This window comes from Drosophila virilis, chromosome 5 (assembly GCF_030788295.1).
Source record: "Drosophila virilis strain 15010-1051.87 chromosome 5, Dvir_AGI_RSII-ME, whole genome shotgun sequence".
Taxonomy (NCBI): Eukaryota; Metazoa; Arthropoda; class Insecta; order Diptera; family Drosophilidae; genus Drosophila; species Drosophila virilis.
In genome coordinates, this window is record NC_091547.1 from 1,894,957 (window position 1) to 1,920,911 (window position 25,955).

The window sequence follows — 25,955 nt, forward strand, 5'->3', positions numbered from 1 at the left end:
GCAAGAGGGGCGAGGGGCATCTAGCGGGGAGCACATATATAGCTTACATTAATACGCTGCGAATGCAATTTAATGCCAAGCCAATTAGCTAAAGGCTGCCACAGGGTTCGAGAGCTGCGCATTGAACCCTCGCTTGCATAGGTGGCAGTTGCAACAAAAGCAATTACAATAATTGCATGTTGCAGCACAGCTTTTGGCTGGCTAATAAAAACGCCAAAACGCATTTGCCACAAACAACTTTAAGCTCAAATTGCCAAATTGATAAAACTTTGACAGCACACACACACACACACACACACACACACACACACGTACGCACACAGGTGGACCAAATCTCTCTGGCTATTGACTGCTTGCCCCATTATTGGGGTCAGCTGCAGAGACGGCAACAGCAGTGTCCACTGCGTGTTTACGGCCTGCCTGTGGTTGCATCCAGCATACCTTATCCATGGTCACAAGTAAAACAGGGTATATCGATTTTAGGTGCTCGGTATTTATCTATATATCTACTTATTGTACCTTTGCCACAGCCTCAGCTAGAATCCATATTTACCCAAAGATCTTTTCGTAGCCCTACACATTCAATGACTTCTTCCTTGTAAATACTAAATTTTAAAACTGCTGCTGTATTTGAACCAGCGACTTCATGCTTGCCAGTCTAACGCTCACAGAACTAAACCACGCAGCCTTCATGTGACCCAAGCTCGTTTAAAAAGTTGCCTTAAACTGATTTTATTTACAACTTTTAGAACGACTTACTCAAACTTTATTAAGGGTACTCTGTTTACAGGGCATCTGCGACTCGTCCATGCTTTGGCTACAACAATATTTCCGCTTGTTATTGGTAGTTTGTAGCATATGCATACACGTGGCTTATAAATATTATAACGACTGCAGCTGTGACATTTGACATGCACATTGTCACGACAATTGGCCAGACTTAATCACACTGATGGCACTTTTATGCGATGTGGCAGCAACTGCGTGCAACAACAGCAATTCAATAATAATAAAAAAAAAATATATATATAAGAGAAACTACAAAAAGTGGTCTTTAGTGTGTGGCCTTTATATTCGGATGTGGAACGTGGAGAGAAAGTCGGGGGCGCGCAGTATGACATGCTCGAACTCCAATATGGATAGCTTCCCATCGCCATCGACGTCCGCTTCCTCGATTACCTTGTCGGCAATCTGTTGGTGCTCCTCCGGACTTAGCTCGTTTTTGGTCATTGTTGTCAGGCAGGACATCAGGTCGGCGTGCCCAATGAAGCCGTCTTGATCGAAATCTGCAATGTCATGTCCAGACATGCATAAGTACTACGAGCACATGTGTCTCTCTCTCTCTCTCTCTCTCTCTGTGCATGTGTGTGTGTTTGAATCTGTGTGTGTGTGCGCGTGTCGTATTAACACAGTTGACATTTTCATGCATAAAAGTCAACTGATGTGTGCAAAACTAAGTTACGAGCCCATATTCCAATATTCCCATGCAGTTACATATGCATATCTCTGTACATATATGCATATCCATATCTGTCTGTGTGTGTGTGTGTGTTGCATAATCGCATGTGCTGGCTGTCAGCGTTGCATGCTTCAATTTGTGTCAATCTAATAAGCACTTGGCGACAAGACTAGTCGGCGGCAGTCACTAGTCAGCCAACGCCAGTTGTGCTCTGTTTTCTAAATATTTTCATAGAATTGCAAACGAGCCAAGGCAAATGCTGCTAAGCCTGGCTTCGATAAGCCAAGGGTTTTCCCAGGCTTATCCATGCATGCAAATGCATACAAATACAACAAATAATGTGCCTTGAAATCGAATCAAATGACACAATCAACTCTTAATATGTGCTGGTGTGTGACAGAAATTGAGCTGCATTTTAATTGCACTCGAAACTGAAACCAATTCTCAATTTCTCATAGCTTAAATTACAACAAAAACTTAAAGATTTATATAAAGAATGTGCGTTTCCCCTCGATTTAACTCTACATTAAAACTGCACTAAATTCTGGCAAACAATTATATGTGAGATCGCATTACATGAGGACATGTGAGGTCCTAAAGCATGTATCCAAATCTTAAACTATCTTAATTTAGTTGAAGCTAAACCTAGTTTGTTGAGAAATTGTATTTACTTACAATTAGCTTAATGCTATATTTAAATCTAAAAGCCAGCTTTGTGTCCACAATTCAAGTCAAAATGTTTACCCAGAATTCCAAATAGGAATTGAGTCCAAATTCAAGCCAGCTTAACTAGCAAAACTTAAACTATGCTATATATATGTAGTTTTTGGTCTTAGCTCGAACTCTAATTTAATTCTAATTCTCTTGAAAGAGAACATCTTCTGTTGAATTTGTTTAAAATGTACCCTAAAATATTCACAATGTGTATGCATTCTGAACAAACCTCGTCAAAACTCTAGCATTTTTTATAAGGAACGACTCTGCGGTTGATTGAACTTTTAAATATTGAAAACTTCTGATTCTTATGAGAAACCACTTTTTGCGCTTGACTTAGTCTCTTCTTTGATTTTACATGCAAAAATTGTTGCTATAATTTTTTACATGCAAGCGGGTGCATACTTTCAACTATTTTGGTCTTGAATTAACCTCTAGATTGTTAGATTACAGCTTAGGATTTTCAACTAACGAATTTTACGAGCCGCCTTTATATGTATTACGTCAAAAGAATTGTCCTGAAGACGTTTGCGAAGGCGCAACCGAAATATAGCGAAGAAATGTATTTTCAAACAGAATTGTTATTCATTTTTGATTAAATTAATTAAGTCCCGGTCGTCCAGCCAGCTAAATATTTAAAACAAAAAACTAAATATTGTTGCCAAATTTTGCAAACTTTCAACAAACACAAATTGGTCAAAACTGAAAAAGACTATTATGAGAAATGTGTCCATATTCTCTCCAACTCCAAACTGAAATATGTTTCATATGGAAAGACTCCTTCCTTGGCTTGCATATGAATATAACATGTGCTTCAAAATGTTATTTCTTTTCTTTTAAATGAAACTGTGTATCACAAATGAATTCAATTTATCAAACTATCAGAGAGCTTCCCCAAAGTCACAAAAATTATACATAAAATTGATTTGTATGCTGTGTTGTTTTATGCAATCATTCGATTTGTTGGCCTGCTTTGAGCTCTGTTGTTTCAAGTCCCAATTCAATTTGCACGCATATGAAAAACTAATATATGCATTTAGTTGATGTTTCGTTTAGCAAAGTGCACACTCAATTGCCGGTCAGTTCATTTGCGTGGCTTTGGTGTCGTAAATCCACAAAGTTGTAAAATCAATTGCCAACTAGATGCCAGAAAACGCGACAAATTTTTCTCCAGTTTCTAATTTAAATTTCAATTAAAATGCTTATTAGAATTTATGACTGGCCTTGAACTGTGCCCCAGCAACAACAAGAAGCTGGCTGCAGACCGAGTTTTGGACCTGGGCCACGAATAACTGAGGCGCGACTAGGCAAATGGCATTGCGTTCCATGTAAATGCCAAAGAGACAAAAGCAGTACCAGCCAGCGAATGCACAGAACAGAACCCGCAAATGTTGGCCAACAACACGGCCAAAAGCGTGCACCACAACAACAACAACCACAAGACGTACAACATGAACTTGAACAAGTAAAAGTGTGCCAGACGGATGAGCTCGACTAGCAGTTACCCGAAGCACTGCCAGTTACTCGACCAGCTGCTGTGCCTAACATTCCAGCTTCCTTTTGTATGTACACATGCAATGCAGTCTTGACTAACTGCGGTGCTTATGGTCCGATGCTTATGAAAATTTCTCGCCTCATATGTGGCATATAAATTTATGTGAATGCCAACGCACAAGACTCTGCCTTTATATTTGTCGATAAGAAGTATCGACCAAGAAGCAGTTTGAAGGATTCACACAGGCGAACATGCAGACGAACTTGACTTTAACGATCGACTCAGCTCGATCTGATCAGGATTATATATACTTTAGCATTTCAGATATGTCCTCTTGGTACGAGTTATCGATCAAGAAGAAGAGCGAGGTGAACGCACTTAATTGGAAGATCAACTCAGCTCATCGTTCAGACCAAGAAATATATATAGTTTAGCGTCTCGGATTTGGTCCCTACTTTACTCTATTATATTTACAGGGTATACAAAGAACTTACCATAAATTTTGAATGCGTAGAAAACTTTAATATCTCTGGGCGCCTGCTCGCTAAACACGGATAAAGCATCCAAGAAGTCCTCAAAGGATAAATTACCCAGGCCATCGCGTGAGAATGCTTCGCCTGGTCAGTGCCAAATGGGCGTGGCAGTGGGGCGTATACCAAAAAAAGAAAAAAATAAATAAAAACATAAATAAAATAAAGTAAAACGAAATTCTTTTGCTTATGAATGCGGCATTGTGGCAGCTGTAGTCGTTGTTGTACTTACAGATACGTCGCCGAAAGGGATTCTCACGCAACTCGGGCATCTTCTCAATGCATTCGCGTGGAACCTTGACACTTGAGGCCTGACCCTCGGTCATTTGGCGTGGCACCAAATCCGGACGCAGCTCACGAAAGCGTTTATGCACGCTGCGTCCAGGGAAGGCGGGCGAAAAGGGATGAGAGCAAACGCTTGATGAAAGGCTTTGTTGTGTGTGTGTGCACGACAGTGTGTGTGTGTGTGTGTACAGCTGTGTGTGTGTATTTTTGCTGAGTGCCCTTAACAAAAGATTGTGCCAAACAATGGCGCCAGCTTCGTGTTTAAACGGAAAATAGTTTCCGCTTATTATATTAACACAACAGGAATTACGTATACGCCCCGTGGTGGCCATCAAATACAAACCGCAGAATCTCCTTGCGTGTGAAAAACGTGCAATCCTTTTTAAAGAGAGCGAGAAAGGGAGAGCGAGAGAGAGAGAGAAAATTGATTGGGGTACTTTTAAAGCTGGCAATTCGCATGGGCAACGCACCTGATAGTCATCCAATTGCTGTTCGGTGAATGTCACAATTTTGTTGCCCATCGCTTATCCAATTGTGTTTGTTTATGCACAGCTTCTGGCCAAACGGCTGCCAACTGCTGCCTTCTGCAAACGCTGCTGCTGCGCGACTGGCAAAACACAGCGCGAACTCCAACTTTGCATAGAACAACCTGAATCAGGATCAGGCGGGCACGGATACGAGTACGGGCACGGGCACGGGCACGGGCACAGACCCAGCCCAGACCCAGTCCTGGCCCAGCCCCTGACTGACACATCCTGCGGCGCCTTTTGCAGCGACAGCGTATGGCTCCAGCTTGTCCTGGCCGCATTCGCATGGAAATTAATTAAGGAGTGTTCACGTTGTGCCATATTTCCTTTCTTTTTTTTTTGTCTTGCTGTTGTTTCTGTTTCGCCATCGCGCGCGTTCGCTCACCTCTGCCCTGGCCAGGCCATGCCTCGCCTCGCCTGTGGTTTGTTTGACAGCGAAAAGGCAGCGGCAAAAACGTTTACGCGAGGCGCGCCACACGGCTAAAAAATCCAGAGAGAACAGTTTAGCCTTACAGTGCCGAATATTAGATACCCTTTAAAGTAGTAGCAGCCAAAATAAACACTCAACTTTAATGCGTTTCTTCAAATGAAGTTATCATATGGCATAAAGGTCTTCTTTTTATTGAGTTGTTTCTTTTATTTTGGAACATAGCTAAGCCGAGCTTGATTAAGATATCTGCATCTTCAGCACGCCGAAGTTTTAATACTCTTATCGATATATCGTACGACTTATGGGCTTGCAGATATGTGAGGAGTCTGGCAAAATCAAAATATTCCACAAAGACTTTTCCTAACAAAAACTCATTATAATCAAAAATAAATATTGCTCAAACAAACGCTAAGTTTTCGATCGATCGTTCCCATAACAGCTATGTGATATAGTTAAATAATCCGATCAATTAAGACTCAGGCATTGTGTGCAGCAGAAATCGAATCTAAGTTTTATCAATTTATATTTTCACAACTAAGCGGCTTATTGGCACAGCGACAGACCGACAGACATGTCAATAACGACTCGGCTCTTGCTACAGGATTGTTAGAATTATAAATACCTTATGTAGTCAAAGACATGTCCTACTAAGCGTCACACAGCACATGTCATAATTAAAATATCCTTTGCCAGGGTAAATCAAAAGCCGCAACGCTTGGCAGCAAAAAAATGTAGCACAGTTTTTTGCGCTGCGAATTCGATGCGCGCGTTTTTAGCTGGGCGTCGAGACTTTATTTAATTAATTTAATGCTCGGCAAAACCTTTTCAATTTCGCGTGTATGCTTTATAAATTTATGAAAGTGACTATCGGGCTTCGGGTCCAGATCGAGCACGCTCAGCTTGGTCAGAAACTGACGGCCCCGCACGGCCACCAGCCAGGGCTGCAAAGCGCTGCAAAAGTTAACGCTAATTAGCTGCACACGTGTGTGTGTGTGTGTGTGTGTGTCTCGCTTACCTGTTGTGCTTGGCCGGGCAGCATATCTCCTGAAACGTCAGCATTATGGAGCAGTCAAGTGCCGTGGCGCCCAGCATGTACGCCTGCTCGGCGGCCAGCTCATCCACATTATCCCACTGCCGACAGCTGAGCAGCTGTCGCAGCGCGTCGTAGCTGGGCGTGGCATGGCCAGCATATCCCCTTTGCCACATATAATGAAAATGCCGCTGTAATTGCCAAAAGAAAACGTTTGCGAGAGTTAAGCGACAGTCAAACAGACAGGCCGCCAAATCTTCTAGCTGTGCCAAAAGTGCCAGCCACTTGGCCGGCGTCCAAGTGAGCGTCCAGCTCCAAATCCCACTGCACCACGGACGACGAGTGTCCGGTCTCCACTGTCCCCTGTCCCGGGTCCACTGTCCGTTCGCCGTTTAGCTGCCCTTTCAATTTCTGCTTTTAGCACGAGGCACTCGCCTGAAGCATTGTTGAAACATCAACCAGGTGAAGCTCAATGTAGTTGCCTTTGTGCAACTGCTGCTCTTGAGCAGCAGAAACAGACTGAGAAAAAAAGGTCAGCAAATGCTGTTTGACTAGCTGATACCCTGTAGAAAAGCTATGACAGCAGGCAAGACTTTGAAAGGAAAGTAAGAAACGTATCGCTTGGGAGATACATTTGCGAAAACATGAACGTATTCCACATTTAAATCTAATAGCTCGCTGCCAAGATAAAGCCTTGCCAATTGCCAGTCGCTGCCTGGAAAGAACACCTCATAGTATTTACAGGGTATATAAAAAGCTATTCGGACAGACCAAACAGAGAGTATGCTATGCTAATTTAGAAAACGTTGCCTGTTAACCGACCCACATTGCCCATCAATTCGGTTAGGGTATAAAATTGGGTGAAATCCGAAATAAAAATAAACACAACTGATGATAGCCAATGGCAATAAAAATTTCTTTTGCTTTTGCTTCTTGTTCTTGGTCTGGTTGCAACTTACCTTTACCAGCAATTGCAAATGCAAAATTTTTTGCAGCACACAATTTTTTGGTAAGTGAAATACTTCCGCTTTGTTGATCTGTGCTTGAGTCTCATTCGGATGCGAATGCGGAGTCGAAGCTGGAGTCGCCGTCGCCGTTGCCGTTGCTAGTATTTCCGTTTCCATTTCCGTGCGAGCTGCTGCCATTGCCACATTCGTTGACAACCAGGTTGGGGCAATTGTTGTCCTTTCGGTTGTTGTTTCGCTTGTTGTTGTTGCTATTTTGCAACGCTTTGTGTACCTTTGGCTCGTGTTTTCAGCAGCTGCTGCTCTCGCGCCGCCGTGTCGCTGCGGCTGACCAGCAACAGCTTTGACAAACTCATCCCCCAGCTGCGCCTTCTTTTGCGACTCCTCCTCCTCCTGCTGTTCGACTACCTCCTTCTGCTGGTACTTCTGTTTCACCTGCCCAGCAGCATCAACATTAGCCACGCCAATTTCTGTAGTTTCTGTAGCTTTTGTCTTCGTGCCACAACGTTTGAATGTCGATTCCCCGAATGCAGCAGCGCCTGCCACGTGGCTGTGGCTGCCACACGGACTCTGGGCATCCTCGCTGTTATTGTATTCCCTGAGCAGGCAGGCGACCAGCAAATGTTTTATAAGCGCCATAATTTCACTGGAGAATTTCACAGATTTTATGACCATGGCGTTGGCATTGGGCAGGGCAATGGGATTGGTTGGGGATTCGGATTGGGTTTGGGTATGGATTGGCGTTGGCGTTGGCGTTGGCATTGGTGAGTTTTCCAAAAATTCGTTTGTAAGCATTTTCAATGCACATTCCAATTTTGTTGTGGTTTTTGTTGTTGTTGTCGTCGTTGTCAACGTTGTGCCAAGGTGTTGAAATGAGTGAACAAAACATAAAAGCAATGCCAAGAGTTTGGCAACAAGAAAAAGTAGAAATGAAAATAAAAATCAACAAGAGTTGGGGAAATAAATGGCAATGTTAGCGGTTGGCGCTCGAGAATTTGTGTTTGGCTGTTGCTTGCATTATTTATTGAATATTTGCGTGTTGAGCAATTGCTTCCAGATTTTTACTTCTCTTTTTATTTGCAGCTATTTCGTAATTGTATAGCTGTGATAGAAATTTTATGTTGCGCATTGCATAAACATATTCGCTTACAATAAATTTGCAGCGCAAGCTGCATTGCATTCAAATATTTAATGAAATATTTTATTAAGTATTTGTATAGTATTTAATACAAATAAAAGTTAAGTCCTGCTTTAAATTCAATAACAATAATTATTTGCTGGATTTGCTCCTTTTTATTTTTAATATTTTAACATTTGTTGCGCTGTTACATTTACATTAACAGCAGCTGCATAACAGCTTATTTAAATTGCATTGCTTAAACACGCTGCTAATAACAGCTATGCTTAATTAACAGCAATAATACATTCAATCAACTGTTAACAGTCATCTACGGCAGCTAGCTTAATTAACAGCTGCTTAACATTGTTATCAATGTTAAGAGCTGCAGCGCTTTCAACTGGAGTAAAAGATTTTATTTCTATCCCATATTCAACTAAGTACAATAACAGCTGTTAACAGCTATGCTTAATTGACAGCTGCTTAACATTTCCCTGACTGTTAGCACTCAATTAGGTTTAAACGAGATTTATTTGCAAAGCGATTCTGCATATTCCAGACAGATATTCAAGGAAGTACAACATAAGAAAAACACAAAATATTTGAATTTGCAGGAATGATCAGCATTTAGCTGATAAACCCAGATAGCAAGACAAATATATTTGCCCGCTGTTAATATTGATAAAAATGCAAACAATTTGCGCTTACCCTGGAAAAACTCGAGTATGCAGCTCCTCGCAGGAAATCGAATTCGCGTGATCGCCATAAATTAAATTGCCGCTCTGAAATACACGTAAATTATTTTGCGGACAAGCGAAAAGTGCATTCAAGGCATCGAGCATACGACCGGGTTGGCTAAAAAAATAAAATAAAACACAAAGAGCAAGAAAAATATATACGTCTATATAAGAAATAACACTATTAAAACATAAATATATGTATATAAATGGATGAAATAAATGCTGGCTGAAAAAGAGGCGAGCCGAAACAATTTTTTTCGGGTTTGTATTGAGCGGCAGCAGCGGCAAAGCCAAGTACGTAAAAAGCCGAAACGAAAAGAAATAAAACGCATTGAAAGTGGACGCGAAGCAGGCGGTAAACCGGAATGAAAGCGCAAGCAAATTGAATTTCGTGCACGGATGCACGCATGACTTAAAACAGCGGGCCACAAATAAACGAATGAGCCGCGGGATTCCACACACCCAAAAAATACCAAAAAAAAAAACACACAAAAAAGACAGAGCCATACAGGCAGGCCATGTTCTATAAAGGTTCGAACCGGAAACAGGGTAAGGCAAAAAGTGCCATCCCGAAGGGCCCGCAGGTGGAACAAGCCGCAGGAGCAGCAGCAAGAGCAGCAGCAAGAGCAGCAGCAGTTGAAAGTGTTGGAATTATGAAGCACGACAGGACACGCAAATGGAGCAGATTAAAATTTATGACTTAAAGGCGTGTGGCAAACAGAAACCCAAGCCCAAACCTGAACCCAAACCCATACCCAGTCCCAACTTACCCGGAGAAGAGCTGCAATGGACAATAGTTGCCCAATCGTTTGATTTTGCCCGTCTGCAACTGCGAGGGGGAGGCAAGAGAAATTGAGAATGTTTGTAAATCAAATAACAAGTAGTTGGCTCCACACACACACACACACACTCGCATACACACTCGCATACACACTCACCTTTACGAGCTGCATGCTGCAATAGCGACACCTGCATTTGTCTGGATTTAACATCGAGTGAACTGTTGGCCGCACCTTAGCCGGTTCAGAGGTTGTGTCCATTGTGCCGTCGCCAGTTGGCATTAAATCAAATAAATCGCTGACATCACTTGGCAACTGGAGCCAGCCCTGTTTCGGTTTTATTTCGATCGCATATGTATCGCCCAGGCGGCTGATTCCAGAGCTCCGGCTGCTCTGGTTGCTGCTGCAGATGTCCGCATCCATGTCCGTGTCCATGTTCATGTCCTTCGCCTACAAATTATTTCGTTTGGTTTATTTTGCTGTTTTTTTTTTTCTGTCTTTCTTTTTTACTGTGCTGGTGCTGCTGCCTCTCCTGCATGGCAAATGGAGTTGAATGCGGGGCCAACTTTTGCCAGCGTTGACGCCATTTTGACTTGAAAATGCCAACGACTAGCGAAGTGGAGTTGGGAACGACACAAAAAAAAAACAGCAAAAAAAAACAAAAAAAAAAAAGCAAGAAAATATGCGGCAATCGGGAGTAAGCAACTGAAAGATACCCTGTAATCAACGTTTCTTCTACTATACACAGGTGTAATTAACTAATGGCGATAGATATAGGAAAACTGATATATTCTGCTTCCGTAAATGCCTTGCGAGAGTCTACATACTAAATTTGGTGTCTGTAGCTCTTATAGTTCTCGAGTTATGCTCAGAAAACAAAGCTACCAATATCAATTGTTATCGATACCTTGGAAACGGTTAAATTTATCGATAACTGAGTGAAAATTTGATCCGCGTGTGCCAAAGCAGGAGCTACATCCAAAATTTCAAATGATTAGCTATTATAGTTCTCAAGCTCAACTCGGCTTTTTGAGCTCATGGAGAATATTTGAACTGAGAAAATCTCCGACTGTCTGTTACCTCAAACAATATACCCATTTTGAGCAGCTGGAGCAAAACAGCCGGCAGCCAGGCTATCGCTGCCAGCCTGAACATGAACTGTAACTGCCTGCTATTGTCCTGGTTGTCCTGGTTATACTCCTTCTTGTTGTTGTTGTTGCTGATGCAACATAAAAACAAAAGTTGTTGCTTGGCGCGCTGATTGTATGATGAGTTATGGCACAGGTAAAAATATGCCAACGGTCATTCCTGCAGCCATGTCCATACGCGCGGCTCAACTTGAAATTGAAAATTAACATTTAAAGCCAAAATTAAAAGCGGCACTTTTCCCGCTGGCCTCACTCTGCCAGCTGCTGCTGCCGCTGCTGACCATAGGCTGCTCGGAGTCCTCTGCACATCCTGTGCGGCGCACAATATGGCGTTAGTTATGGCGCCGTAACTATTGTTTTTTTTCGTTACTTCTTGCAATTTTATTTCGGTCAATGCTTTGGCAGCAAAGCCATAAATTGAATATATAACCATCGTGTACAGCGTGTGGCTGCAATGAGCGCCTAGCTCGACCCCAGAGATATCCTGTGCGTGTTGCCGTGCATCAATCGAAACAATAATAACAAGCACTGGCGCCATCTAGCGCCAGTCAGTTGCGCATCAGTTGCATAAACCAACGCTAGATGTCGCCAACTTTTATTTCATTTTTGAATTTAAAAACATTTCAGCACAATTTGGAAACTTTTAAATGGGCATATTTTAAATTCCACGCATACTTAAATAGGCATCTAACTAGATCTTCATTTTGATTCGATCTATTCATATTAAAATACATATGTCCCTGTTTTCAAAAGCTCTACACAAAAACCCAGAAATGTACGCCATTTAATAATTTTTGACCATACACCCGTAACTGTGGAATATGGGCGGAAATAGTGTTTGTTGACTTTTTCACATTTTCGTTGTTCCTTCCGAACGGACGGAAGCAAAGTATTTGACCCGTGCAAAGCTGGATAATACCCACTAATAAATGAATACACACAATTTGTAGCACAGCGAATCTAGCCATTTCTAGCGCTTACAGGGTATGTTGAACTAGTGGCTTTGGCGGCACTTTCAAAGCAATTTCGTCGTCTTTTATAACCGCACAAACCGAAACGGCCATCGGGTCCAGGCTAGGTTTCAGCTTTTGGCTGCCGCTGCTGGCCACAGCAACAACAACAACAACAACAAGAAAAGCAGAAGCAACATTGGCAATAGCAACAACAATGTGTTTACACTGTTGCCCACTTTAATTCAAAACAAAGAACCGTTGATTTATGTTGCCTTAGCTGCGGCAGCAGCCATGTCCACATCCCTGTGCCTGGCTCCTGGTTTAGCTTCATTTTTTCTCTCTTTTTTTGTTGTTGTATTTGTTTTGTTAGCTGGTTGCACAAAGGCAAGCTAAACCGCAGCAGTGCATATGGCCGAAAAAAAAAGCAACAAAAATGCCAATATTGTCCTTGTACAAAATATACAATATATTCGAGCCAATAGCCCGCCAATAGCAGGAGCAGGAGCAGCAACTCACCTGTATATTGGCAAGTAGAACATCGAATGTGGCAGGCAATTGGGTCACATCTGGCAACAGCAGACCGAATGGCCCCACAAATTCCTTATCGAGGCGCGCAACTGCAATGTGAAAGGGGAGTGGAACATGAATGTAAAGTTTAGCCGGTTGCGATTATTGATATATAGATGGACGCCGACCGCGTTAGCGCGGCTGGCAATGATAAATTGTGGCCAGCGCGCGCTGCAGCCTGTTGCTGGCCCAGGCCAATCCTCAACTAGCTGCCATATAAACCGAATTTTGATATATGGCTGCGACTATTGGCCGGCGCCGGGCGCCCGCTGCCCGTTGCCCGTTGGCCGCTACACTAATCAGTCCCATGTGCAGCTCCACTTTGATGCACAATTTAGAAACTGGAGCACGCCCGAGACTGGGACTCCGACTCGGACAGCGGACAGCGGACAGAGACGAGGAGTCCGCACTAAAAAGCTCGTTTATGATTGATTGCTTTGGCGGATAGAAAGGCTTTTGGATGCAGGCCAAGGCGGCGCAAGTGCAGCGCGTGCTGATCAAATACAAAATGTTGCCATGACGATAGCATAAAAACATGCACACTAGAGATGGACACGGTTCAACAAGGTCGGGAATCAATTTTTAAATTAACATTCGGTTAAAGTCCAGCTCTAAGTCTAGATATCTGACCTAATAGATCGCTCTGTCCGCCTTGATGTGGCTGTACGGAATCACGTACGATATGCCACGGAGTAAAGCACGGGCCATGCCCAGCCCATCTCTAGTGGACACCCACACCCGCTCTGCGTTGACATGAAGTCATGCTCAGATATGAACTCACCCGGCCTGTGGGCGCGTATGTGCTCGTTTATCCAGAATCTATCGCTTTCCTTTGGTATGGCAACAATATCCGCTGCACAGACAAACTCATTTCCTAATAGACGGCGCATTATCTCGATATAAGCCATAAAATCCGGCATTGTCAAGACGCCAGCTAAAAGAGAGGCAAGACCAAGAAATAAGATAAATGAAATAAACACATCTGATGCAATGGCCAAAAGATGCACAGCCAGCCACAAAAACCGATACGACTAGGGTCATACATACTATACTATATATTTATATATGTATCTGTATACACATATATATATATATATATTTGAGCACGTCTGCAGAAGTACGTACAAAGCCAGAGCAAAAGCCAGCCAAGCGGGCAATAAGCATCGCACAATACACAAATTGGCCACCAGAAGCAAAGGAACTTAGCTTGCTTTTGGCAGTGGCTTCTAAGAATTGGGCAGCTATTCCTATACCCTGTGCCGAATAGAGTACAGAGTATTATTGAGCAGTGACTTTGTCATATATATGCATCTAGGTAGAAAACAGTTTGTCGATCTGTCCATTTGCTTGTCAAGAGAACATAGGCTAAGGAAGCACGGATCGGATCGTATAGATCTTATAGGGAAGATCAAACAATTCACTTTTAGTATGAACATTTGTTTTTTTAAATATTGTAAGAGCCAATCAATACTGATTTAGTTAAACCTTTAACTTTTGGTAAAAGCATACTTTTTGTTTGAATTACTTTTTCGTATTTTACGATATCTTAACAAATCGGACTATGTTGCTCTTATAGGATATGCCAGGTTAAGGCGTATGCCTTAAAAGGGTATCTAAGTTTCGGCAAGCCGAAGCCGTGCTCTTGTTGTTGTTGTTGCTGCTGCTTTTGGTTTACTTGGGGTGTTTGAAGTTGCACGCAACCATTTCCTGTCCAAAAGTAACAACAATAACAGCCCAACATGCATATAGATTGTATATGTGTTTATATATATATATATAAATATATGTTTGTGCAGGAGCCAACCTTTTGCGCTTGCCGCCTGCGTTGGGTCGGAAACGCTGGGCTGTACTTCCGGCCCGGCTGGGACGGTCGTCGTCGACGGCTGGCTAGTGTTTTGTTGGGCCTGTGCTGGGCTCGGTGAGAGCGGACGCCGACTGCTGGATATCATTTTTGGCAAACGTAAAACTTTTTTAAATTGCGGCAATGCCAGCACCAAATTTGCATTACCCTCCGCCCGATAGATCAACTCAATTTGGCTCACCTCCATCTGCGCGGGCATGTGCAGCAGCGCGTTTAGAGTCTTAGCTGCTCCTGGCTGTTCTGCCGGAGGAGTAGACGGCGGAGCAGCTGCAGCAGTTGTCATGACTTTTGCGCGGGTGTTTGCGGTTCGTTGGCGTTGTCAAAATGCAACTGACACGGACGAGAGTCTCTGTCCGCTGGCCAGCCCGGCGCGGCCCGACCCGGCCCACTGGCGCGCCAGTGTTGATGATTTTGCCGATTGTGGCTTGTTGCGGTTGCAGATTTTGTGGTTAGTTGTTATTGTTGCTGTGCGGTGCCCTCTGGCTGCAGCTTGGCACGTTTGTTGAGCTTGGTTGTTGTTGCAATAAGATAATCCGCATGCCAGCCAAATGGCGCTTGTTTCTATAGAAATTGCTGCCTGAAAGAATCTTTAATCAATTGGCTTACATATCAAAATATGCGCTGCAGTTGTATATTTACGAAATTGAACAGCTGCTGTAATTAAATTATTAAATAAATCGCGGCTAACACGAAAAGATCACAAAGCTGGCTTAGCAGCGCACAGCACAGTGTGACCAGACTTTGTACTGAGCAGCAGCTATTTGTGGCGGTCGGCTGATAATCGATCAAGCACAAAAATACCAACTCTTGATATATGCCAGTCGCAAGAGTGTGACCATAGCGTGCGTGGCACAAAAGCGCACATTTTAAATCACATACAAAATTAAATTACACATAAATATATGTATATAGATTTTTACTATTTTATTTAATTAACTGCCATTTAAAATTTAGTTTTTGCGTATGTATTGACCTCTGTCCGTTTGTATCAGTGTGTGGCCGCCAGCATTAATGACTTGCGTAGCTATAAAAATGAATAATTCAATTAAAATAATTACACTTCTCGTATACTATATGTATATATTACCAGCGTCCGCACTAGCCAGAGCCGCGATGAGCGCAAAAACAAAGCCGCAAATCTTTAGACAGTTCATGTTTCTTTCTATCGGATCAATTGAGACAATATGACAAGCGATCGCAACGAGCTGCGCTTTTATAGCCGCAAGCAAGGCGCGAGAGCAACAAAAACTGAGTTGGAAATTCCAGACCGAGTTTTTATTTTCAATACGTAGAAAAAAATACCCAAAGCCCTGAACAACAACACTGCTGATAACTCAAACTAATACTTGTACCAATGTTAATAAACGCATAAATGCACTTGATTTGAATGTAGGTTAGCTGATTTACTAAGATAATACGGCATAATTGCTATAAATGCATATTATTATTATCTAGTACTATAGCATTATAAGTATTTAAGGCCGCATGCTAAAGGACTTAAGGACTTGGAAATGCCGAATTACCAGCCCTGAGTTTTGTCATATTCTAGAGTAATTGGGGACTAGAAGTGTTCGGTCAGAAAACCCATTTAAATATTTATATGTTTTTTTATTAAAGATACAGGAAGATTTGAAGATGATCTACCAGTTAACCTTTTCTCAGCATAAAATAATTATGGAATATTTAAACTCTGTTTGCATTTGAATTTTATGGAATAATAGACAAACTATTATTGCCCATAATAGAAACGTAATGTCTCTCAGAATTACGCTTAAGTCTCAAACAGTTTTTAGTTCAGTTTGAATATCAACAAACTGCTGATAGGCCAGGGGTATTAAGTAGCTGCACTCGCACACGATCTTTTTAACCTGCGTAATTCCATTTTGATAGGAATTTCCCGAGATCAACCGCAGTGACAGCAGCCGGCCGCAGCAGCAGCAGCAGCGGCAACCTGAGCTGCTATAAAAGATCGACTCGGCTCTCAGTTGGGATCAGTATCAATTATACAAAGCAAACAGTCAATCAATATGAAGATCTTCCAAGCTGCTGCCCTATTGCTGGCCATGATCGCCGCCCTCGCCAGCGCTGAGCCGGTGCCCAAACGTGAGTTGAACATTTGTTGACAATTCAACGAACATAATTTCTAATTATTATGCAAATTTTTCAAATATCTTTACAGCTGGCACTGTGCTGATTCAGACTGACAATACGCAATACATTCGCACCGGCTAAATTTAAAGATTAAATAATTTTAAAATAAAAACGGAAATGTTAACAAACTAACAAGACAAAACTAAAATGTTGTATTTATGTTCAGGATTCTTCATTTCCAGCAATTGCTAGACAATTCATTTGCAGCACAACGAATACTAGATGCTCTAACATTCAAATTTTATGGAGATGGAATTGAAATCTTTGATTTCAATACGGGCAGACAGACATGTTTCATGTTTGCCTCGATTAGGAATATATCTATAATATATGTATATATTCGCTTTGCAAACGTGACGTCATAAGCCTTAGTTGGCAGGTCGCCGGTTCAAGCTCGACAGCAACATTTAATTTGTGTACTTGCTCATTTGATTTGTTATCATTCGCAAAGTACAAATCAGTTGTCATAAATTAAAGCAAGTACGAGCGCAGCTCTTGCATATGATTATTTTATTTACTTTAACAATATTATAATACCCTCTGTTAGGGTATTCAGTAATTAGATGCAACAGTTGTTTTGCTCAACAGTTGACAAGAAATGAATTAAACTATTATTTGATTTCCTGGAATTTGTATTTCGCTTAACAGAAACCAGTTCCAAGCACGTGTTTACTCTAATGGATTCTACGAAGGCAATAAGGCAAATTGACGGCCCATTCATAAACTTTTATGTAACGGGAAACAGTTACAATAATAATATATATATGTAGAAAGATTTGTATAAAGGACAAGTTACATTGACTATGACAAAATTCAAGAGAATTATATTGTTTGAGATTAAAGTAAAAAGTTACATATACTATAAAAAATACAGGAAACTAATTTCTTAAGATTAAAGAGATGAACTTGAAGCTAGATAGAAATTCAACAATTATATTAACTATACATATATATAATAAAAATATAATATAATTAAAAAACGTTGACTTTTATAATCATTGTTATTTAAAAAAAAAAAACTAAATATTTTGTCTTATCATTAATCTTTAAACCTCAATACTAGAAACTATCTGCAGCTTTTGAAGTAGGGTAGGGTATTCCATAGTCGAGTCAAGTCTGCATACGCACATACTTTAAGAACTTTTATTAGAAATGATCAGAAATACTTGCCACTTATTTAAGTGCACAACTTAATTTTCCATTTCAAGAGAAAAACTTAATACTTTTAATGTATCTAAAGCTTAGAGTATTTCTAAGTCGAAACCCGTTTATAGATTAGCTGTGTCTGCTTGCATTACTAATACGTAATTAGACTGATGCTGGAAACGGGTTTTCGCATCAACTTGTTATCAGCCAAGTTGACATTGTTGTTGTTGTTGTCGTTATTGAATTGATTTGATAGCGCATAAAGCTGGAAATGCCCCGAGACGGCTCAGCGACATGCATGCTAAGGTCTAGTCGCTTGTTTACCATATAATATATATACTAAATATATGCACTGTGTTGGAAAACTGAATTGTTGGAAGTTAGTTTTAGTTGCTTGGCTTGCTAGAATGCCGCCGGCTTGCATGGAAGTTTGGACTGCAGCTAACTGAGAACCGAGAACTGAGCGCCGACAGAACTGGGCTCTGTTCGGACCTCAAAAAATAGACGCCGCTCATATTTAAACTGTGCGAAACTTTAAACAATTTCACCAAAAGAGCGAAAACTATTCGGTTGTCCTGTGGCTGCCGCTTTTCCGGCTCTGCCATTGTTTCACTTTGAGCCGTGCTGTCCCCGCCCTCTGTGTACTACTCCATTTTGTATGCTTCCTTATATCAACAATTATTTGAAACTTTTACCGCAAATATTTCCTTGGCTGGTTTTACGCCTGAAATAAATTGTAATAGCAGTTGCCTGGTTAACAGCTCGTATGACTGGCGGCGACTTTGCGGCGGCGGCAGCCTCGGCTGCCCACTGGCTGCCAATTTCTTGGGCAGCCCAGCCCAGCCCAGCCCGGCTCGGCTCGGCGCAGTTCTGGTCTGGCACAAGCTAATCCTTTTGATTTTCAACTGCACAAATTCCAGCTAACAACAATTTATGTGCCCAGCCCCTGCCCTGACTGGCAACAGTTGCTGCGGCAACAGCCATGCCGAGCAGTCAATAACCAGGCTTGACTGTAGCCATTGTTTGGACTGTGTGTCTGTGTGTCTGTGAGTGTGTTTGTGTGTGTGTGTGCTTGCCACAAAGCACATTGGCTCGTGGAATTTGCAACGTTTACGCTGGAGCATTTGCGCTGGCGGGCAACCAGACCAAGTGCCAGCACCCACTTTCATCTAGTATCAAAGTGAATTTTGTGGCCATGGGAATTATGAGGCAAAAAGTCGAATACGCCAGGCTATAGCCAAATGTAATCAGAATCAGGCGCAATCATGTCTATGACCGCGCCCACTTCTATTCCCGTTTATCCCAGAGCGTTTATTGGAAATTAATTTATACGTTTCGGCCGTTTCGAGTATTTCGCTTTTTGGCTCAAAATCCAAATGAGTGGGAACTCCCCTTTGCCAAAATGTTCCGAATGGGTTTTTATTTTCTTTTTAACTGCTGCAAATCGAAGCCCAAACTGAATTTGACTATGCGGCTCAAATGCATTCCCAGACACTTCCCAGAACACACACACCTCAATTGACCGGGTTTTTTTGCAGCCCGTGATAAGAGCGAGAGCTCGGGCAAAGCCCGCACGTCGCGAGCTGCTGCGATTGCTGCCGCTTTTGCGACTATAAAAGCAGCTGCCGGAGCTTGTTCAAGATCAGAGTTGAAGAGACAACGCTTTAGCACAAAACCAATTAAAACAATCAACATGCAATTGATCAAGATCTGCGGCTTTGTTTTTGCCATGATTGTGGCCCTGGCCAGCGCCGAGCCAGAACGTAAGTACAAGCATCTTTATAAAATCTTTAGTTTGTTTTAACACATTTTCTTGCTCTATTTACAGCTCAAGGCACGCTGCTGATACAAACCAACAATGCTCAGGGCATTTTCACGGGCTAGAAATGTTACAAAGAACACAAACATACCTTAAAAATATCTTTTGATCTAACTTAAACACAAACTTTCCTTAAAAAATGACATTAAAAACTCTTAAAACTTATCTGAATGCAATTATTTCAATTATTCTACACTTAAACTTAACGCTAAAGTCTAAACATGGTTGGGTAGAGAATTGTTTCGTATAGTTCTGAACAGCGGAAAGTCGCCAGTTCAAACCCAGCAAGAGATCCCCTTTAAGACGTAATAACATCTGAGCATCGACTGAAGAGAAGAGAGCCAGAGCACCAAATGTTTAATAAGAAATATTCCAACTAAATTTAATTTCTAAGCAGCGGACTAGCAAACGGAATGTCGCCAGCTCAAATCTAGCAACAATTTTCGAATTTCAATCAACTATGTGTAATTTCTTTCTTTGATGTCTTCTATGAGAAAAGGGTACAATAAACGCTGAATCACAACTGAATCCATCTTCGGATACTTTTATTCAATTCCAACATAACCAGCGTAAATCATAAAAATATATATTTAGTGTAAAACATAAATTTAAAAAAAGAGTAAATGAATTCTTTTAAAATGAACCCAAGCTAACAATTTAATGCAACACAGCGATCGCCCAGGGGCTGCTTCTTGCGCGCATTAATCGCAATCCGACAGCCCTGCTCGTCGCAGAGGGCGCCGAACTGGGCCAATTGTTCGGCGCCAATGTGGAAGATGCGCGGACAGATGGCCCACTGGCTGGGCAGAACGACGTTGCCGTTGGCATAGGTGCCGCGATAGGTGTAATAGTCCTGATTGAAGCACCACATCAGGGTGGCCAAATCGAATGGTGGCAGCTCAATGACCGAACCGGCGCGCCGTATGGCCCACAGGTTCTCGACCACCTGGTCCAGAAATTGGTTTTTCTGGTGTGTCAGCGCGAACATATAGGACACGGTCAGGTACTCGTATGCGGCATCGGGCATATTGGTGGCATGCAACACCTGCATCTCCATGGCATAGCTGCGCGAGTCTATCGAATGCTCCGAGGCGCCCCACTTGAAGATCGCCTCCACAAAGTAATAGTTGCCGGGCAGCGTGCCGCCGCTTATAAAAGGCGTACACTCCGGCCCGCAGGAGATGCGCATTATCACCGTCTTGCCATTATTCTCCAGCAATATGGCTGGGGGCAGCTCATCGTAGCTGTACCACTGCAGCGCCTCCACGTGATCCATCCGGAAGACACCGCGTCGCGCAATATCGATGGGCGATGGCTGACGCTCGATTAGGCTCTTGCGCGGCTTTGGCTCGCACAGATTGGTCAATATAATGCTGGCCGATTTCACATGCACTATGAACACCAGCGCCATAATGCAGCTAACCAGCCCCATAAAGTAGTTCGACTCATAGGCATAGTCCATGGCCCCGGCCACATTGGTGGAGAGACTACTCCAAAGGTAACTCACCAAATCAAGCAGCATATTCTGTTGTTTTGGCTTGTTAGCTAAATCGAAAATAATTGAGTATGTTAGTCAAATGTTAAATGCGTTGCCTACTTCGAGTTAAAATACGTGAGTACGCTGTAAAGCCTACGGAGAGTATTTGATTGAGTAGCCCACTGAGAGTATTACACACAGCAAAAAGGGCGGACCTTTAATTAAGTTATTTATTTATGAGTTTGTTGTACCCAACTAGGAGATACTCGACATCTAGCTGACGATATAGACCACCACAGGCTCTCTCACACTATGTATGGGAAATGCTTCCCTAATTAACTTCAGATCTTTTGTATGAAATCTGGAGTGCGAAATATGGCATACAAAAGTTTGTGCAAAGTCCAAGGACATACGTCTCAAAATGAATTGAAACAAGCGAAGTATCGGAAAAGTTGGATACTTATAATGCTGAACCTACCACCTAAATTTCGCTTTGTAGCTAATATGAGCATCGAGTTATAGTAAAAAAAAACCCAATTTTAATATCGATTCTTATCGATTTTGTAGTATAAGCACTCGATAACTTAAAATAAACTTTATCTGGGCGGGCAACTGGAAGATCTGCATTCAAGATTAAAGATTTAAGTCTCTCTAGAGCCTAAAAAATGATCATACCGTTGGCTAGGGGCTGGGCAAAGACGATTTCTGTTTGTGAGAGTCATTTTCTCAACTCTCTACACAAATATTGTGAATAAAGAGAGCCAAAATGCGAGATATTGCCCATTTGAATTGTGAATAAAGCCAACTTGAATCTAATCTTCATTTGCATTTTAAAACAAAGAGAAATGAAGTTATAAATGATATGAATCGACGCACAATTTTCGCCGAAAAAACTTAATATAATTCCAACATATTTTGCAGTGTACTAAATTAGTGAAGCACACAGAATATTGCCCTGAATTAGCCAGCTGCATATGGGCCATGAGTTCATGAAAGCAGCTTTGTTGTGAATGATCGATCAATGGGGCACGAGCTGTTGGTGCCACAAAGCGAGCAGTGCACCTGAATGGAAGCTGGCATGCGCTTTATAGGCGACTGGACAAATGCGAGCTGCTGGGGCTGTGCTGCACCTGAATAAATCGGCCATTTGAATGCTGACCTGACCTGCAGCATGATAATATGCAATTGAAGGCTAGCAACGGGCTATTGACGGGGCCCATGCTGAGGCCATGCAGGCTTTCAAGTTTTGTCGGCCCAAAGTGAGCCATTTAGTGAAAGACCCTTGGCTTAGCCATAAACCAGATGCGATAACAATGCACAGCATACACAGACAACAGCCTGCCAGCAACTTATATAATAAATACCTGGCAGACGCAATGCACAACAGGCACGAGTCCTGTCGCCCCCCTGCATCCTGGCTGGCAAACTTTTCGGACGCGTGCTTCATAAAATAGTCATAATGCATGTTTTTGTGAAACATGAGTTGGCTTCAGCTAGCTGCCAGCGTAAGCTTTCGGGCCATCTATGGCCTATTTGGGCATAGGTTAAAACCAAACTCCGTATATTAATACTCTGCACTCATTGAATATGAATGCAAAGGGCATATTCGCATTATGCAAATGTCTTTAATAGGCAGGAGGCATATACATATGTATTCCTGAGCAAGACGAGGAGCCGAGTGGTTTACAGGCGTAAGGAGTTTATCATTGTGTTTCGATATCTCCACTCATATTTTAATCGATTTTAAGTCAAAGATTCTTCAGTATAACTTGCAGACTAAAAGCTTCATGCACAAGATTAAGAATATTTTAAGCTTTAGATACCTTATTTTATGTAAGAGAAAGTTGTCATGTTTGTCACAGCTGCCTGGCCCTAGCATGCTGGGTATCTACTAGTCGTGCACAACCGACTTAACCACTCGCTTAACTTGTTTGCCATGTAATTATACGTGCACAGGCAAAAGGCAACAGGCGCAGAACAGTCGGTGTATGCGCTCTTAAATGTATTAGAAAGCCCATTAAAAGTTTCGAGTCGCTCAGCGTGCAAAAACCAAACTGAAATTGCATTGGGATTTGCTGGCGAGAGTCTATTAAATAATCAGCTGTTGTATCTGGCTAAAGCTACAGGAATTTCGCAGAAAAACACCAAGTAGAGGGAAGAATATAAGGAAGCGCATGAGCCCAAAAGTATGCAAATAAAATGTGTTTTAGCTAAAGAGTTTTCGTATTGAATATTTGAAGAGTCTTAAGAGTAAAGATTTACTTAATAGATTACTTTGTATTTGAGTCGGATCGCAGCTCCCTTTCCATAAGTTCGTCTATGGTAGGGTAAACGGTGGGGTCGGGTTTGGTCCATTTTATCAATTTGATAGCAAATCTTGATTATTCTCAATTATTTTGTCTTTAAACAAGCAGTCAAACACTTTACAACACTGCGAAATCTATGCCACAATATATTCTACTCTTTAAATAAGCAGTCAAACACTTTACAACACTGCGAATTTAAGCCACAATATTTTCTACACTTTTTAATAATCAGTCGAGCACTTTACAACACTGCAATGTTAAAGCACAGCTCTGATCCACAATATTTACTGCTTTTTTTTTTGGAAAGCAAAGCTTGCTTCTGCTAAAACTCTGTTAATTTGTTCTAAATACAAACCGATGCTATTCAAGAAGAAAATTGTTGCGGTTAATGGTAGTCAAAAACACACGCGCACACACACACACACAAAAGCTGCATAGAGTTTGCCAGAAAAAACCGCAGCCGACGCTTGCAATTGACAGGCTTAAGGTTATGAGCCAGAACAGGTGGTTGCAGAGCCTGTGTGTGTGTGCGTGTGAGTGTGTGTGTGTGTGTGTGTGTGGGTTAATGGGGCGACGTCAATATAACTGCTGTGCAGTAATTAAATTGAAACCACAGCATGTAAACAACAACAAAACACAAACCAAAAAAGAAAAAAACGCGCTTTACAAAACACAAAGCTAAGCCGGCAGGAATGAAGCGAAAAGGCGAGTGGCAAGGGAGTAGGGGGGTGGGGGGTTGGAGGAGGAAAATGATTACCTGCCAGTGTAAGTTTATTTATGGCTGCGAAAGCAAGTCATAAACAGCAGTAAACGCAGGCTGCAGGGGACGGGGCGGGGCTGATGCAGGCAGAGGTTAGTTGCACACGCCCATTTTTTTCAGTGGGTGAACGGGGTGCAGCTAGCCACCTCTGGGGTTTTCGCATCAAGTTTTAACTCGGCTGCCCAACTGCCTGCCTGCCTGGCCTGTTTGCCAGGCGATAACTTTTGACTTGCAAAGCACAAATATTGTTGAGTGCGTGTGTTTGCACACACACACACACGCACACAGAGAGAGAGAGCGAGAGAGCGAGAAAAATTTAAATATAGGCACAACTTAATATTGAATTTATTATGTTTGTTGCCCAGCTTTTTGGATACTGTGTGTTTGTGGATACTGTGTCTGGCGCGTTATTTTGCACTTGCAACAGGCAAAACAGAAAACCGCTTGCAAATTATTTTGCAGGGCCCCATTTTTATACCCTGAGCCCATTCGAACGGGCAAGAAGTGTATATTGGTATTAAGTGTAAGAACAGACGGAAAGAAAGCCGAAATATATATTCTAACAGAACTAGAAAAGGCATATTTTTAAAGCTAATACCATATATGCATGTTGTCATACTTAAGCTCTTCAATTTTTGAAAAGATCGGACTATAAGCACCGAAGTTAGTCAAGATTACATTTCCCACAGATAGTAGGGGGCAAAGGGAAGAGGCCCGGGGTATGTGTGTGCTGCTGGTTATGCAATTATAAGGGCAGCTTTTCTCGGCCAACAGGGTATCTCTTAGTTGAGCACTCATATTACTGTGTTGTTTTTGTTATTGCAGCGCAATGCTGGCTTTTATCGCAGCAAACTTCTCTTAGCCAAGTTAACAGCTGCGTGCGGAATAAGTTTCTGAATTATGCCAGCAGCAACTTTTGCCATTATTCATGTGTTCGCTTCATGGACTCACCTTTTGATTTCCCCAAAATAACAAACCGGGCCCAAAAAACCGAAACAGTCAATTGCCTTAAACGAGTGCCCGAGCACGTGATTCGCAGTGGCCTAAAATGCACGAGCTGCTTGTTTTTTTCTTTAAGAAATTTGACAAGTAACTTGCAAAATACTTAGAAAATAGTTTTTTTTATATTTTTTTTATTATTTTGTGTTTAATTTACTTCGAGTAGGACTGTCTACTTTGCATCACGCAGCAATTTTGAAAGCAGCCTGCTTTGATCTCCCAACCAGAAGTAAAGAAAGGCTAATAGAAAGAACTATCGATAGAAACTAATATGGAATTAATTGTGAAAGAAAATACGATATCATATCAAATTTTATATTTGCCATATTATTTTTAAAAATAACATTTAAAATACTTCTGTCTTCTATTATCATAGTTAACTATCGAAACTACGGGATATTTATCGATAGTTTTGAAGCTGTCAACTCGCAGGGAAATTATACTTATACATGTTATCAATTATCCTTTTAAGACCTGGTTCAAAATTTCCCACTTCTCATCCGATTTCCATCAAGTTTGGGTCTTTGTTCATGGTAGTTCAATCGTCGATTGCATAGTTCGTGACAGTTATCGACTATCGATACCATAAATTGGCTGGCCATATTGATAGTTTTTCTTTGCTAGATCTCCCTTTACTAGATCTCCCTCAGCATTTACTTTTATTTAAAGATTTATTATTTTTTCGAAGAGTATTTGT

The 25,955-nt window shown here is 41.8% G+C and overlaps 4 protein-coding genes and 1 long non-coding RNA gene across 17 annotated transcripts; 2 read left to right on the plus strand and 3 right to left on the minus strand.

The window, feature by feature from the left end:
* Positions 1–27: 27 nt before the first annotated feature.
* On the minus strand, positions 28–15,424 carry LOC6635895 (Inositol phosphate kinase 1). Of its 11 annotated transcripts, XM_032435933.2 has the most exons (12): positions 15,240–15,380; positions 14,544–15,177; positions 13,521–13,673; positions 12,689–12,789; positions 10,231–10,521; positions 10,063–10,121; positions 9,261–9,407; positions 7,430–8,081; positions 6,456–6,661; positions 6,063–6,391; positions 4,954–5,490; positions 4,451–4,861 (listed from the first exon to the last, which is right to left on the minus strand). In XM_032435933.2, the coding sequence occupies exons 2-10, from the start codon at positions 14,881–14,883 to the stop codon at positions 6,232–6,234; spliced, it is 2,109 nt and encodes a 702-aa protein (XP_032291824.1). In that variant the 5' UTR covers positions 14,884–15,177; positions 15,240–15,380; the 3' UTR covers positions 4,451–4,861; positions 4,954–5,490; positions 6,063–6,231. The 11 variants fall into 11 exon arrangements, with proteins under 11 accessions (XP_070065726.1, XP_070065724.1, XP_015024223.1 ...); XM_032435934.2 differs by lacking the exon at positions 9,261–9,407 and having other exon boundaries at positions 4,450–4,861; positions 15,240–15,381; XM_032435935.2 differs by lacking the exon at positions 13,521–13,673.
* Positions 15,425–15,501: 77 nt separating this feature from the next.
* Positions 15,502–15,841, minus strand: Dso2 (Daisho2). Its single transcript, XM_032435939.2, has 2 exons — positions 15,688–15,841; positions 15,502–15,624 (listed from the first exon to the last, which is right to left on the minus strand). Exons 1-2 carry the CDS (start codon positions 15,752–15,754, stop codon positions 15,551–15,553), a joined length of 141 nt encoding a protein of 46 aa, XP_032291830.1. The 5' UTR covers positions 15,755–15,841; the 3' UTR covers positions 15,502–15,550.
* A 708-nt stretch (positions 15,842–16,549) lies between these two features.
* On the plus strand, positions 16,550–16,899 carry Dso1 (Daisho1). Its single transcript, XM_002059385.4, has 2 exons — positions 16,550–16,703; positions 16,780–16,899. The coding sequence occupies exons 1-2, from the start codon at positions 16,628–16,630 to the stop codon at positions 16,830–16,832; spliced, it is 129 nt and encodes a 42-aa protein (XP_002059421.1). The 5' UTR covers positions 16,550–16,627; the 3' UTR covers positions 16,833–16,899.
* A 1,352-nt stretch (positions 16,900–18,251) lies between these two features.
* LOC26531421 (uncharacterized) lies at positions 18,252–19,881 on the plus strand. Of its 3 annotated transcripts, none has more exons than XR_004303944.2 (3): positions 18,407–18,421; positions 19,436–19,660; positions 19,726–19,881. It is a non-coding gene; the product is annotated as an uncharacterized lncRNA (long non-coding RNA). The 3 variants fall into 3 exon arrangements; XR_004303943.2 differs by lacking the exon at positions 18,407–18,421 and adding an exon at positions 18,539–18,553; XR_001449702.3 differs by having other exon boundaries at positions 18,252–19,660.
* A 363-nt stretch (positions 19,882–20,244) lies between these two features.
* Positions 20,245–25,438, minus strand: CAH14 (Carbonic anhydrase 14). Its single transcript, XM_032436168.2, has 2 exons — positions 25,211–25,438; positions 20,245–21,261 (listed from the first exon to the last, which is right to left on the minus strand). The coding sequence occupies exon 2, from the start codon at positions 21,236–21,238 to the stop codon at positions 20,366–20,368; it is 873 nt and encodes a 290-aa protein (XP_032292059.1). The 5' UTR covers positions 21,239–21,261; positions 25,211–25,438; the 3' UTR covers positions 20,245–20,365.
* Between the last annotated feature and the right edge of the window lie 517 nt (positions 25,439–25,955).